Source organism: Aplysia californica, unplaced genomic scaffold (assembly GCF_000002075.1).
Source record: "Aplysia californica isolate F4 #8 unplaced genomic scaffold, AplCal3.0 scaffold00017, whole genome shotgun sequence".
Lineage (NCBI taxonomy): Eukaryota > Metazoa > Mollusca > Gastropoda > Aplysiida > Aplysiidae > Aplysia > Aplysia californica.
Genome location: NW_004797287.1, coordinates 199,381 through 214,643, shown reverse-complemented (window position 1 = coordinate 214,643; position 15,263 = coordinate 199,381). Strand labels below are relative to the sequence as shown.

Genomic DNA, 15,263 nt, shown 5'->3' with positions numbered 1-15,263 from the left:
AAATCATCAACTCCGTCTACGGCTTTTAAAATGTGAACACTTGTTTGAATTCCGTCACAATTGGGATACGTTTCACTCACACACACACACACACACACACACACACACACACACACACACACACACACTCACACACTCACACACACACACATAAACATACACACATACATGCACACAGACATACATACACACACACACCAACACACATATACACACACCAACACACATATACACACACCAACACACAAACAATTAACGTACATACACACGCACGCACGCACTGTGTGTTGGCGTTATCTCGGAATGTCACTAAATGATTCCTCTGATTTGTCTGTAACTGGTCAGGGGTAGGAACTAAATATTATTGAAGGTAGTCCGGTACACCTGTTTTTGAATGCTAACTTCAAAAGAAAATGAACCATCAATAGCCAGATAAGTTCCATTAGAAAAATGGGCCGTTTTTAAAATATCCAATTTTCCCCGTTAAAGGCAGTGGTTTTTTAAACTTTGACGTTTTCCAATCTCTTTTCGCGTTTTTCTCAAAAGTACTTTTTCAGTAAGGTGACCGCGTGGGGGAAATCGCTTTTCTGAAACTATCAGAGGTACATGCTTGAAATTTGGCATACGGGTACTGTATAAAATGTTCTGAGATCATGGGCGCGAATTTTGTGAAAAATGGATTACTTTTTAAAATATTCCTCTTTTTTGCTTATCATACTCTCTTTTATTCGATGCTGGTCCTGTAATATATCAATATTTTTATTGTTTTTAATGATAGGAAAAAATCCTGCCTATGATCACAGATAATTTGTAAATATGTGTGTAAAGTTTGAGGTTTGAATTTCAATATTTTCTGTACGATTTCCCCCGCAACATGGCCAAAAGTCCAAGATGGCCGCCACAGAGACCAACTTTTTCATAAAACTCGACGAATTCCGTCATGATTTTTCTAATTAGTCTATGATTAGCCAATATCACCTTTAATAATTGAAAAAAAGACAAATCCCTAGCTACTTCCTTTTATCGTGTACATAACCCCTTAATTATTACTTGTTGCCAGATTGAGAGCAAACAATCTCCATACCATAAGTTTTAAAAGCCCTAACTTATCCATGTACTTATCCATCTATTCATCTGTTGTCTAAAAATTTAATTCCCTTTAGCAGCAGTGAATGTTTGAAACTGATTCTGGCACTTTTTGTTGTTTTCAAATGTTGTGAATGAAGAAAGTCCATGGAACTGTGTATTGAGGCATAATTCACTTTTCATTAAAACTAGTTCTTCTATCCTGGTTTTTATTTAAATTTCTTGAAGAAGTATATATTCATATTACTCATTCAAGAGCAAGTTTTGGAATGTGGTGACTTTAAAGTTTAGTCAATTTGTTTGCTGAAATAAATGCTTAACCTCTTTGCTGCTGCCCCCGTTGAATTTACGGGCCTGAACCATGTAGCGCTGTGCCTATTGCCCGTAGAATTTATGGGACTGTGACAGTGGTGGTTTTGATACCACAGAATTCTACACGTATAAGAAAAAATAAGTGTTGTCTTGTTACGGATCAAATCGAAGTCCTGTTACAATTCAATTAATTGATAAAAGCGTGTATCGCAAGGCATCGGCTAACCCAGCACTATTATGCTATTTTATGAATACATTTGTCAGATCTGGAATCTTTAATCTTTAATTTTTAATCCCCGCACACAGTAAACAAACACATTCATGAACACGTATAAAAAAATTAGTGGTCTCTTGTTACGGATCAAATTGAAGTCTTGTTACAATTCAGTAATTGATAATAGCGCACATTGCAATGCATTGGCTAACTCAGCATTATACGCTATTTAATAATACATTCGTCAGATTTGGAATCTTAAATTATAATCATAATTATATGTGCCCGCGTTTGGGAAGTGAAAGGAATTGAAAATGCTTTCAAAAACAATTATGAAAGTAACAAAATTAAAGTAGGACTACATGTGCTTATAAAGGCCCAAAAAGGTGTATGGATGCGGAAATTAATGTTTCGGATGAAAATAATACACTATCTCTACTACTGTAGCATGCGGTCAAAAATTTGATGCGCAACTTATTATCAAATATCTAGGCTACTGAACTATCGAACACCTAGATCTAGATTCTCCTACTTTTACATAATGACTTAGATTTATCAATTCGTCTTGACCGATGAGTATTTTTTTCAAACATTTGTACACATCTATAGGTTCTATATTATTCTAGAAATTTCTTTAAAGAAAATTCTTTAATAAATACTAGCCCAATATAAAAAAAAAAATCCCAGTCAATGGTTTCTACAGATTTTTAAAAAGTTTATAGCTGGAGCTAAATCTCTTTTAAAAGCAAGTCCGTCCTTTTTTCTACTTCTGCTGGCGACTTAAAGCTAATTATTGAAGGCATGTTTTGAGAACAATAATTAGATTTAGTGAAAAAATATGTTCAGTGTAAAACAAATTTCTTGTAGCAAGTTTTGCTACTAAAAAATTACGTAGGCCATATGTGTATGCAAAATGTGTGTGGGAAGCTAGATCTAGATCTAGAAGTGCTGTGAACAATCCCATCCGTATTACGAATTTTTTCACAGTTCTGTAGATCTTATTATAAACTCTCTATGTCAAATGTCTGCTTTTTCTGTTGTTGCACCCAAAAACACAACAATTTAAAACCTTAATTCCAATCTCAAGTTGCACAGTGAATTCTGTAACTCAAAATTACAAACTGGACAGTAAATGTTCCACTTTTCACTCGTTTGTAAAAGCCGCTCTTGCTTTAAAAGCTATAGGATTACTTCCGAAAACGATAAATTGTGCCCTCAAGACGCCATTGTTTTCGGTCTTCAATTTCTCACAGGTCACGTGGTACAGTTCCCATTCTATAAGTGTAGAATTCTGTGTTTGATACCAATTATAAGGGAAGCTACAACTAAAATCTTTTAATTATTATTGAGGTACCTTCCCTTTATGTTTACCTCCACCCCGCCCCCCCTATTTGAAAGTGTCAAATTCAGATTTTAGCTCAAAGAGAAGATTAGATCTAGATCTAACACATCTACCGCACAAAAATGATTTACTAGCAGTATACACAGATGGGCTTACATGTATATAGATCTATATGGATTGTATGAGCGTTGTATAAGGTAGAAAAAGCCTCTTGCCCCTTCTTCTTTACCTGCAAATACTCACTCATCATGTATTCCCCTTTTTTTGGTCTCAGTTTATCATTACTCGAACATGTATTGTTTATGTTGTTTGGTGGTGTTGTTTTTTGGCACCATGTTACAAACTCCAGCTTTCCTCCATCTATTTCCCAATGAAACTCCCCCAAAATTATATCAATAGAAATGTGGTTCACTGAAGAATGTACATGCAGAAATTCATAAGGAAATATTGATAAATAAAAAAATAATGGGATGTATAGTGGGTCACCCCTGAGCAGCCTTGGTTCATAGGATTTTCCCCGGCACAGGGGCCTATTGACCTGCGGCATTGAAGGAGTTAAAGGAGGTAAGAAAGTGAAATTGCACTTCATTTTGCAGTTCACGGAACCCCCCCCCCCCCCCCCCCCCCCAACCAAAACTGTATTGAAAGAATATTGCAGCAGACTATTGTTTCAATTTTCAGGCCACTGGAGGTCAAGACAGTGTTTTACGCATCTGGGTACTGAAGTCCACCTACAGTTACTTTGAAGATTTTCGTCAGAAATATTCAGATGGTGAGTGTTTTTTCTAAGAATGGTTGCCCTTTGTAGGTTAAATGCATGATCAGATTGTTCTGTAACCTAAATTACCTGCTTTCAGTCATAATGCTGTGGGGTGCCTAGTTTGAGGAATGAAGATATTTCATTTAATTTTTAACACTGTTCACACAAGTTTTTGGCTAGATACTTAATGTGGATGGTGATAATTCATTTATGCTGGTGGTTGAAGGGTACCATATGTTGGTCCAACTTCTGTTCTTACCCTCTGTGTTTTTATTTCTGTTTATCCCACTTTTTTCTTTGCACGTAACACCTTTTTTTTATGATGTCAATGTACTTCTTTTCTCCCAAACTAACAGTCGATTTGTGCAGTGTTAGGTCCTAGAAGAAAAGACAATTTTAGTGCTAGAAATATTCCCCCATTGATAAAGGATGCCTCAGGTGTAAACTTTTCCTTCTGTAGGCTGCATGGCATGTATGTGTTCCACCTGGCGTGCATTCTAGCATTCTTGTAGATCCAGGGAAGAGGGCTAAAAGAGTAGGGCTGTACCCCGGTAGCAAACCCGCTCATGCTCACAAGCCCCTAGTTCAAGTCACAAGCCTCAAATCACTAGGTCAAATCATCAAATCAAATCACCAGCATGATAAGTTGAGTCCAGCGCAAACTGTCACCTCCTTGGTCTAGTCTAAACTTCAAGTCCACAGCAACTAGCAATCCGCGAAGCCACTCGTGTCAGGCCCCCTCATCATCCCCACCCTGCTTGCAATCCGCGAAGCCACTTACGTCAGAAAAAGAGAGAGGGGGAGAGTGAGAGGTCTCGCCCACAGAGTCACTGCGCGGCCTGGCGCTGTAGTTTACTCGATTAATCGAAGGCCTGCGTAAGCCTTAAGTCCCGTCCGCAGCCACAGGCCCCACAATTCACACAGTACTGATTTGCGCTAGGCCAAGAGATTTGTCCCAGACAAGCTCTAAACCTGACCTGCTGACTTGTACTGTCTCGATACACCGAGCGAGCGGCACGCCGTAGGACCGCTCGACGGCGACAAGACCGCTCGATGGCGACAAGACAGTCCGATGTGTTCAAACAGCAAGTACCGCTCGCTGTGTGAACTTTGAACCGTGGAGGAAGGAAGAGGCTGGGCTTGTTTTGGTGCAAGGCGTAGAGAGCTGAAGTTATTTTTAACTTCCCGCCGTTGATCAGCTAAGCGAATGGATAAGTGAGAGGGAGCGTGGTATTGTAGTAACTAAGGGTGGGCCGACTCCGAGAACTTCCGAACTTTCGACTCCGAACATTTTTGGGCGCGAATTCGTCGACCTCGACTCCGAATTCGAATTCAGGTCAAGATAGCAGCCAATCAAATTTGAGGAGAGGCAAGGTCAATTCGGTGGGATTCGTGTCAAGTCAAGTCGTTCTCCCTACATCCGTCGAGTCGAACACGCTGTAGAGAATCCCGACACCACGGACCGGTGTAGACAAAGGGGGCGGGGAGGGGGGAGGGGGAAGGAGCAGGGAAGAGGTCACAGAGGTCGGGATTGAGGCAGGCAATGTTTTCATTGACATCAGGGGAGGGCACCAGTTTGTTTTGAAAGTTATTTGCCCCTCGTTGACAGTACAGCCGCTTTCATGTGCGAGGATAATGGATGCAAACAGGTCATAATAAAAATCAAAGCTTAAAATCCAGCAGTTTCGAACTATAAAGTCAGACCATGCATTAATCAAAGCAACAGTCAGCAAGACAGAAGTCTATAAAAAATAACAGTAATAGATCTAGATCTAGATCTATATCATAATTTTATTATAAGATGAAACATACAAGGTTGAAAACAAACATAGAGTAATGCAAAAGAGACAAGAAATGTGACAAGGTAAATGTAAGTGCCAGACAGGTCGTAAGAAAATACATGTAGATAGTACAATGAAGAGAAGAAAAGTAGTGAAATGTGTGTGATCGCAGTGAAAGCCAAAGAAAGAAGGAGGCTGGGATAATCACGGGATTTGAATTTGACGTGAAGATGGCTTGCAATTGTGATTGGTGCAATCAGAGATGCAATGCTCGTCCGTCACCGTAGTGTGTAAATTTGACCTTGGCCTCTTAGGGCATAACCACCAGCAGAAGGGATTTGTAACTGCTAGCGAATCAGCGCGTTCTAAAAGCTCATGTGACTTTCATTGAGTCGATGGAATCGTGGGACGGTCCAATTCGAACTCGCCGCTTCCTTCTGAACACAGCGAGGGGAAAATAGAAATCAGACATCGTGTTTTATGATACTTTTCAAACTTATGCATTTTTATTCATTTATTGGTAAATCTAAATTTTGAGCGTCCAAAAATGTTTCTTAGGTGCAGTTTTGCGTAAAATTATTCAGTTTTAAACAAATTAAATATGTTTTCGCTCCTCGTGATCCATTTTCCCCTTGGCTGCCCTAGTTCGGGAATTCGTGTTCGGACTCGTCCTCCTGCCCAATGTTCGAGCTCCGACTCAGACCCCACGAATTCGTCAAATATCGAATCTCGACTTGACTTCGCCCATGCTTAGTAGTAACAGAGACCTAGGTTTCTGGTAGTAATAAGAATAAGTTGACTTAGATTACCCTAAAATGGAAAACTCCAGGGGCCGTTGTGATTGGCTTTTGTATCGTATGTATGTAACCTATTTTGTAGATGTGTTACACTCACAGTGACATAATACAGAACATTTAGGAGACGGGCTAGGCCTACTTCAACCCAATGTCAGGGCCAACAACGCCCCAGCAGAAGGACGGAGGTTCTCAGTAAAAATTTCTCCCCATACGGGAATCGAACTGAGGTCTTTTGCGTGCGACGATGAAGCGCTTGGCTCGTGCACATTAAAAATAAATAGGCCTTAACATCCTAAGAATAGCCGATCCAATATTAATTTTTTAGTGCATTGAATAGTTTTTTGTTTTTTACAACCGAACTATGAAAAAAACCCAACCGATCTTGCACTTTTGGTGCAAGCCTCTCAACGCAAATAACCGGAGAATCTTCTGTAATATGTACTGAGCCCACTGCCACGAGAGTTCGCGACGTCATGACACAGTACAGTAGGACTGTCCGCGAGTCACAACTCACCGGAAGTTCCCTCCGGTAGCAAGCGGGAGGCAAATCAAACCACAAGCCTGCTCGCAAGACTCTAGCGCAATACGCCCGCTGCTTTGCAAGCCTTCGATTAACCGAGCAGAATCCAGCCCTACTAAAAGGTAAAAGTAGGTCCTTTGTACATGAAGATATTTCACTTAACTTTTAACACTGTTCCCACTAGTTTTTCGCTAGATACTTAATGTGGGTGGTGATAATTCATTTATGCTGGTGGTTGAAGGGTACCATATGTTAGAGATCCTGAAGTTTAGGATATTTGAAGAACCGGTGTTGGACTGTTTTGTAGATGTGGTGACAAAACAAACATTTTCAGGGTTGATTCTGTTTTGATGTTAGTTTCAAGGTTTGTGCTGAGTTTGATGGTGGAATATCGTTGTTTGTTCTATTTGACTTACCACTGAGGCCCATGGGTTTGTTTTTGTTTTACTACTTTTGAAAAGGACAGGGGTAAAATAGCAAAAATCACAATGTAAACATTTTGCCTTTGTTTGTTTTGATCCATTGGTTGGTTTATTCCGTAGATTTGCCCAGTAGTATCATTTTTATCTGAAATGGCATTAACCACATGTTCTTTTTTTTTTTTTTTTTGGTAAGTGTTTTACGGTGCTCGCAACTGTATAAGGTCATATGAGTGCACAGGACACATTAAACATTTGCAGTTGATATGAAATTTTGAATAGGAGGACAGAAAGGTTATTTTTCATATATGGGCATAGACCTTTGGATGTTTAGTGAGGCGTGGCACTTTAATTTTACTACTTGTTAATTTGCTACTTGAAGTGTAAACGACCCTCTCTATCTGTCCTTGCGCCATGAACAACATTGTGGGCTGTCCAACAACGAAGTGTATACAGACCCTGTAACCGGGAACAAAGTCACGAAGTATACAGACCCGGTAGGGGAACTCTTTTGTGATTTCGGGAAGTTTCAGACCTCAGACCCGGTAGAAATCTTTTGTGTGTGTGTGTGTGTGTGTGTGTGAGAGAGAGAGAGAGAGATCTTTTCTTCGGATTGTGATTCCTCCAATTCCAAAACGGAGGAAAAACCATCGTTCATCGAAACGACATCGGCAATCTTCATTTAGATCTAGGTTAGCCGCGAAACTAGATGAAAGATTTATGTCTTTCTGCCTAGATCTAGACCTAGACCATAGATCTAGAAGAACCTAGGTCTACCCTGAGCCAAGAGGGCGCTGAAACTCTCCGAAATCACAAAAGAGTTCCCCTACCGGGTCTGTATACTTTGTGACTTTGTTCCCGGTTACCGGGTCTGTATACACTCCCGTCCAACAAACCTACCACCTTTGATCTAGATCCTCTATGCAATCGAAGGACCTGGCTCAAAGGACTTGGATGTGCAAGATGGACTGTCAGGCATTGGGTTTTGAAGTCAGTTTAGCAGTTGCCCTGTGCCCCTTTTTTTAATTCAATAAAATCAAAAACAATAATTCGGTTTCAAGGAACACATAAATGAGCAAGCTGGGAATCAACGAAGTTGCTTGCAGGGTGAACAGCCTCTGCTGACGTTGCTTTGCTCATTTTTTCTCCCACAACGAACTTTTATCTGTTCCTGGAAACCATCCATCTCATCTGCATCGTGAACCATTATTCACTTAGCCTGCAGTTTATATCTTATGCAACCAATCAGTGACCTTCTTTCATTCCGATCAAGTGTTGTTGACATTCACACATGTCTTACCGTATGTTGGGGTCGGATGGGTGCTCAGCATACGTATATGTGACTGTGCGTGTGTCTGTGGGGAGGGGCACAAGCAGTCTGGGGGTGGAACTTAAGTAATGAGTAGCGATACGAATGCATCACATTCACTCAGTCCCCCCCCCCCCCTGGCTAAGGATCAATATTACAATGATAAGTTAGTCTTGACACAGATTTGCGTAATGAATTGCACGCTTGACTGTGGAATCAAACCTTGACGTTTGCTAGGCTATACACATCAACATAATTTGTTCGGCAAATAATACATCACAGATGATAGATGACACAGGTGTGCATTTGAACTAGGCCTAAAAAGACGTTTTGCACGGCGTGTGCTTGGTAGACTTCAGTGTATTTTCCAAGAATTTCCCAGCATTTCTTCGGTATGGCATTAAAGACACAAAAATGCCTTTAATTTGAAACCGAACTACGTTTGATTTAGGAAGTCGAATACATTATTCTTTACTTGCTCTGTGCTTTTAATTATCTTCAATAAAACCTCATGTTTGCTAAACGGAACGCTTGGATTCAACAAAATTGAAGGTCGGGCCTGACGATTTTGTTGAATCTTAGTTCCACCATAATATGAGTTTTTGGACAAAATACCTGAAATCAACTCTGAATGTTCCTGAAATGGGAAATTTTAGAAAGGCGGCCTGCAAAAAGTTGCAAGAAAAATTAGCAAAAGTTGTAAGAAAAGTTGCGAGACGTGTATAGCTAAAAAAATGTCATGGAACTATTGGAATACATTGTTGGTAAGCTCATTGCAATCAAAGTAACCAACATGAGTTTTGTTAATCAGTATCAAAAGTTAAATGTGAATGTCTACAAACAAACAAAAAAAACTGCGTGGAGGTTGCATGGTGTACAAAAACATTTTGTCCCCTGACACATGCGTCAGGTCCTTAAATTCTCGCTGAAGTTGGGCAGGTGCCTTCTTTGGGACATTTTGCCGCCCCCCAAATCCCTTAATATTACATTATTCTTATAATAATAATATGACATTTATATTGCGCAAATCCGTGTTACAATCATTGTTCTATGCACTTTTTATTTTATTATAGAAAAGGGTTTTACGGTGCTCGCAACTGCATAAGGTCATATGAACGCCATTCTATGCACTTTACTTTTACATAAGTATAATAGTATTCATGAAAAAAACATGCATACACACATGTGACATAATAATTAAATACAGTACAGGCGGAACTTTTCCGGAATAACTTACAGGGTCATTTTACCACTTAAACCGCACCCGTTTGATAAAAATTATACTAAATCTACATGTCATGTAGCCTAGATATCTACCAGTGTATAAAGTGCGAGATGGCATATCGTGCCGCTCGTCGAGGACCTACTGTATCGCCACAATGCCGCGCTTACCGCTCTTAAATGAATACATGTAGTATAGTTACTCTTTTTTTTTAATGTTAAAAAAAACTATGTCGTCATAAATTATTTTCCTAGTTATTTTTTCACCTTACAAAAGTGTAATACAGCAATAACACATTGGTTCAAGGACCCCTCCCCACCCCCCCTTCTTACACCTTTCTTTTACAGGAGTCAAAGACCCCCCTTCCCCTTTTTTTCGTGACGTAAGATTATATTTGAACGTCCCCTTTAATGCGTTTTCTGGATGAATCGATCCTTGTCTAGATCTACCCTCCTTGCCTAAAATTTAGTCTTTCACAATTTTTTATACTAGATTTATTTAACGAAATATTATTATTTTTCCAACTTTTGCGGAAAATTGGCTAAATGGCAAAAGTTGCGCTGAGGGCAAAAGTTGCGCGTGCAAGTTGCGAGTTGCGGGCGCGAATTTCTCTGAGGACAAAGTAATGCCGTTATAGGTCTTCATGTAACAAATTTTGTGTTTGTTTTTCCGCAGTGCGACTCTCTCCAGCTGAATCTCATGAGAGCTTGAACTCTGCTTCATCCTCGGATTTGTCTGCTGCTGCCATGGATCCCTTGGTCAGTTGGTCACTTGCTGTCGGTTGTGTTTAAATATTACAGAAACTAAAATTATGGCATTTGTACACATTTTTTTACTTCTCGTGGGACTGCAATTTCACTTTGTTTTTAAGTCTGTGACTTGGTGGCGCTGTATGTCTCATGATATTGCTATAAACTTGCGATGCATATATGTCAGACATGAAAATAAAACATTTGGTGCTGTGTAGATCAATGAAAGAGATAGATAAATTTAATTTTTATAGTCACTTTTGTGTTTGATAGTGTTTGTTATATTTGTTTTTGACTTTCAGAAAGAACTGAATGCTCACAAAGAAGAAGACGAAGTCAGTGCTCCCTTCAGGCGAAGACCGTTCTGTGTGTACAAGGGGCACACAGCAGATTTGCTTGACCTCAGCTGGTCAAAGGTGAGGGATCAATGCCAATGCATCGTGTCTGGAGTCCTCATAATTGTTACGCATTTATGTGCTCTGCAGAATTTTTATTACACAAGTATTACTAATGCCACAGTTATGCCCTCTTGTATGCTTTAAAAATCAATGTGGATTTGAATTGTTTGTGTTTCTGCAGATTTATTGTGGATTTTTGAAGGGCACCATCTGTGAGTTATACTTTCTCTACTACTTTCCTTCTGTTGTTTCCATCATTTCTAACTTTTTCCCAGCTTAGTGATCATTGATTTGTCGATGTGTGTCTCCTTACTGAAACAATCACAAATTCGCAGAATTCTTTTATATCTTTATACTTGATAATGGTCAGATGGTATATGTGACCCTCCCGGTCAAAATCAGTCTCACCCCCCCGAGGCAGTGCCACTGACTGTAAGTGTCTTTAGGCCATTCCCAAAGCGGGGACATTTCTCGTTCAAGCACAGTAGAATGGTAAATAGGCTGATTCATGTCACGCTCATAACTGTGCCTGATCTACAACAGGGAACTGCTGCTTTTTCTTTCTTAATCCTTACTATTGTCATTTTCTTCTACTTTTTTTGTATGTTTGTCACTCTCTTGTGACTTGCTATTTCCGGAGTGCCTTGATAGTCGAAGCAGACCTTGTGCTGTTGAAGCTAGAGAGGTGAGCAGAATAAGTCTGATTCCCTGTAAAGACTTCTCTGTTGACACCCACCCCTTGGCGCTCATATGACCTTATGCAGTTGCGAGCGCCGTAAAACCCTCTACTATAACAAAAAATTAATAATAAAAATCAGTCATATGAAGGAAATTAAAAAATTTTGTTAACATAATTTCCAAAACTCATCACCATTTCACTACAATTTAAAAAAAAAAGAACTAACTAAGACAATATTCGACGAAAATGTGGAACTTCTAAGTTTGCAAGGTGTAGTAATAGGAAAAGAAGATAACGGGCTCCGAAGTAGAGCAACATAGCAACGGGGGTCTTGGAATTGAGATAGAGACTTGAAATTTAGCAGCTATCTTGGCTATGCCACTACAAGGTAACACACAGAAGTAGAAAACTATTCATTCACAGAAAAAAAACTTATGGTTAAAACAAAATCTTAACGAGAATGGCCTTCACGTGAAATGCAACAACGGGTTAGCATTGTAGGCCCCACTAGGCACCAGAGTGGCTGCAACCCAATGTTTGACAGATAATAAAAGAATACCAAGTGCACCAAACATCTCCACATTAACAGAGTATTATCACTATAATATAGAAATGGAGCCAAATTTTTTTTCAAGACCGAGAGATCATTACAAATCAGCATTTTATTGCCTCAAACACAATGATCTGTCGTTATTTCGATAAAAAAACCCACAGAGCGTTGTCCCGGCCGGCGCCGCACAGGTCCCCACGGCGAACGAGTCGGCGCTAACTGTAGTGTACTGAGTGCTCCCCGGAGTTTCCTGAAGGATTGATGCAAAGTATTTCCAAGCCGATGACTTTATTCTAGTAGATAAAGAACTGTTCTTTTTATTGGTACCTTTTATAAGTCGGTATTTTACATAATTCGTGTTAAAAATTATCCTTGAAAACTTGTATGTTTTTTTAAAGGCTTTCTATTTAAACGCCAAAGGCAAAAAATATACCTCTGGAAGCCCCGTTCAAAACTCTAAAGAAGTTGCTGGCCAATGAAAAAAAACGGCATTTAATCATCACTATTTCTTCAAAGCATTCGGATGCATGGGTGTCAAGTTTTGAACTGGCAGACCTCGTGGTGGCTTCGTTTCCCTCGGCGATTTCTAGCTCTAAATTCTCGGAAAAACAAACAAATTACGCTATTGTAACGAAAAAAGGCTTAACTTTTTCAAGGTGTACAGCATTTGGTGTGTTATAGCGGAAGAGCAAAGAAAAACAATCTGAATTACCTCGATTTCACCGAAACTACGCGCTCCCAAGTCCGCGAGTCGGCTTACATGCCGTGTTTACGTTTCCTAATTATACGTTTGCAATAGCACTGTAAACACACGAGCACACACACACACATACACACGCATATGCACACACAAATATACACATACACCAACATACACATACACATGCACATAGACCGCCTCAGTGGCCTCTTGGTAAGGAGTCCACCTTGGGAGATCTAGTGGAAGATCAATCCTTAAACCCCCCCCCCTCCCCCCCCCCACTAAAACACAATAAAAATGAACTTTTTAAGTCAATCGAAGTGTAAAACTGAAATATCAACAGCCCATACCTGAGCTAGCAGGGCACGCTTACACAGTCAGCTATATAAGTAAACAGGCTTGAAGTGGGCTAGGAGTTACCTTCTTACCCCGTTTAACCAATCAGAGCCCTCAGCCATTCATAGTGACGCTAAGTTGTTTATATTTCAGACCATTCAAGCTCGAAAAGGGGTCTAAATCTAAGAACAGGGGCGAATGAAGGACGTTGAAGCAATGTGGCCATGAGGTATTGGTTCTGTAAATAATCTCACAGCTACACACCAGCAGGTCAAATGTTCGAAAGGGTTTGAGGTCCAAATTCCTTTATCATGTCACCCAAGCTCACAACAAACTACACACACCCACCTCCAAAATAAATCGAAATAAAATATTTATAGTCGATTATAGTTGTTAATTTTGATCTTAAATGAAGCAAAAGACATTAAACTTTCGATAGATCCCCCCCCCCCCCCCCCCCCCCAAATAATTCATGGAAAGCCACTTTTCAACCTTTCAAGCTTCTTGGCGCCAAATAGCGCTTTGCGTCTTACGACTGATTATGACCTAGGTGGACAGTTATGTACTTTGTGTGGAGTAGGGAAGACCTTTGTTCAGTTTCTCTTGCTGGCATAATTGGGTGCAAGTAGTACTTACTATTCAAGGATTCTTTTTTATAAGAATTTCTATTTAACGGGAATTCTGCTCTAATAAACTGTGGGATAAGAATTACATTTGTGTCACGACGTGGTCAGTTTTTGGGCATATGGGGTTATTGGTATCATCTTAAAGCCTGTTCATTTGCCTTGCTTTTAGTGAAAAAATATTGATCTCTGTTGAATAGAAGTTGAAATATTTGCGACTGAAAGAGGTCAGGGTGATCTGGTTTCAGAGGTGAAATAAGCAAGAAAATGGCTTCCAAAGTTTGGTAATTAGCTGGAGAGTCCTTGGAAACTGAAAATTGACATTTTTTGTGCTAATCAATGTTTTTCAGGAAAATCCACACAAAAATGTGTTTTTAAATGGATGTAAAGCCCAAAATAGAAAATATGAAAAAAATTTCCCAAAAGATCAGAAAAATGCAAATTTCTTTGATTTCATTATTTTAACGAGTGCGCCTGATTTCGCCACGATGCCTCACATTTTGGCTTTTTGAAAAAAATCATACCAAAATTACTTCTACCATTAGGAGATTCTGACTGATGTTTATGAGGGTCTACACCACTCCAGTATCAGCAAAGATTGGAAGTGAAAAGTTTGTTTTTAGCCGGTTATGGTAAAAGAGTTATTGCTTGCAAAGTTGTAAACATTTTGTCGCCTTACTTTTTGTAAGTAGCATGGTTTTGTCATGTTTTTAAATTATGAAGTTGCAGAAGCCATTGTTGTTAAGGAATGAAATTTCCTTTTCCTGATTAAGTGCATAGTGTTTTTTGTGATTTTTCTCAGAACTACTTCATCTTATCGTCGTCCATGGATAAAACGGTGCGACTGTGGCACATCTCTCGCCGTGAGTGCCTCTGTACTTTCCAGCACATAGACTTTGTCACTGCCATAGTGTTCCATCCAAAGGTGAGCTTAACTTTTTTTTTGCAATATTGATTATTTTGATATAGAATTTTGTACACATCTTTTGGGCATTAACAATTTTTTTTTTACTCGTCAGCAGAGTTTGTATAAACATCTGTTCAAGGCCCAAGATGTGAAGGAAACAAATCATGTCATACCTCAAATCAAAGTAAACTACATGCCGGAAGAGAATATATAGAAATTATGTGTAGAATGTGTTGAATAAAACATATTTATACACGGATGGCTGATGGGATGTTGGAGGGCGCCTCTTTGCTTTTACCTCTGTCTGTCTTACTTTTTGTTACTGCTAAAAAGTCTCTTGTTCTATACAGATACCATCCTCAGTCTGAACTCAAGATGTTAACTCTTATCCTGCGTCTGTGCCCAGATGCGTATCTTATCAGCAACCGATTACGTCGGACGTGCCGGGCAGGCCGCCGGGGTCACTCAGTGTGTACTGTTGGTGTACAGCGCCCGCGCCGGGAAACGTGTGTTTTCGCCACGAATACCACGGGAGTGTGTTAACTGATGATGAAAATGA

At 39.7% G+C, this 15,263-nt stretch overlaps 1 protein-coding gene across 1 annotated transcript in view; it reads left to right on the top strand.

Annotated features, from left to right (window-relative positions):
* LOC101862236 (WD repeat-containing protein 44) overlaps positions 1–15,263 on the top strand; it is a gene marked incomplete at its 5' end in the record, with an annotated part of 93,118 nt that overhangs the window by 16,122 nt on the left and 61,733 nt on the right. Inside the window, 4 exon segments of the mRNA XM_013085978.2 lie at positions 3,636–3,726; positions 10,438–10,520; positions 10,814–10,927; positions 14,600–14,722. Of these exon segments, the coding sequence (XP_012941432.1) occupies positions 3,636–3,726; positions 10,438–10,520; positions 10,814–10,927; positions 14,600–14,722 (411 nt within the window).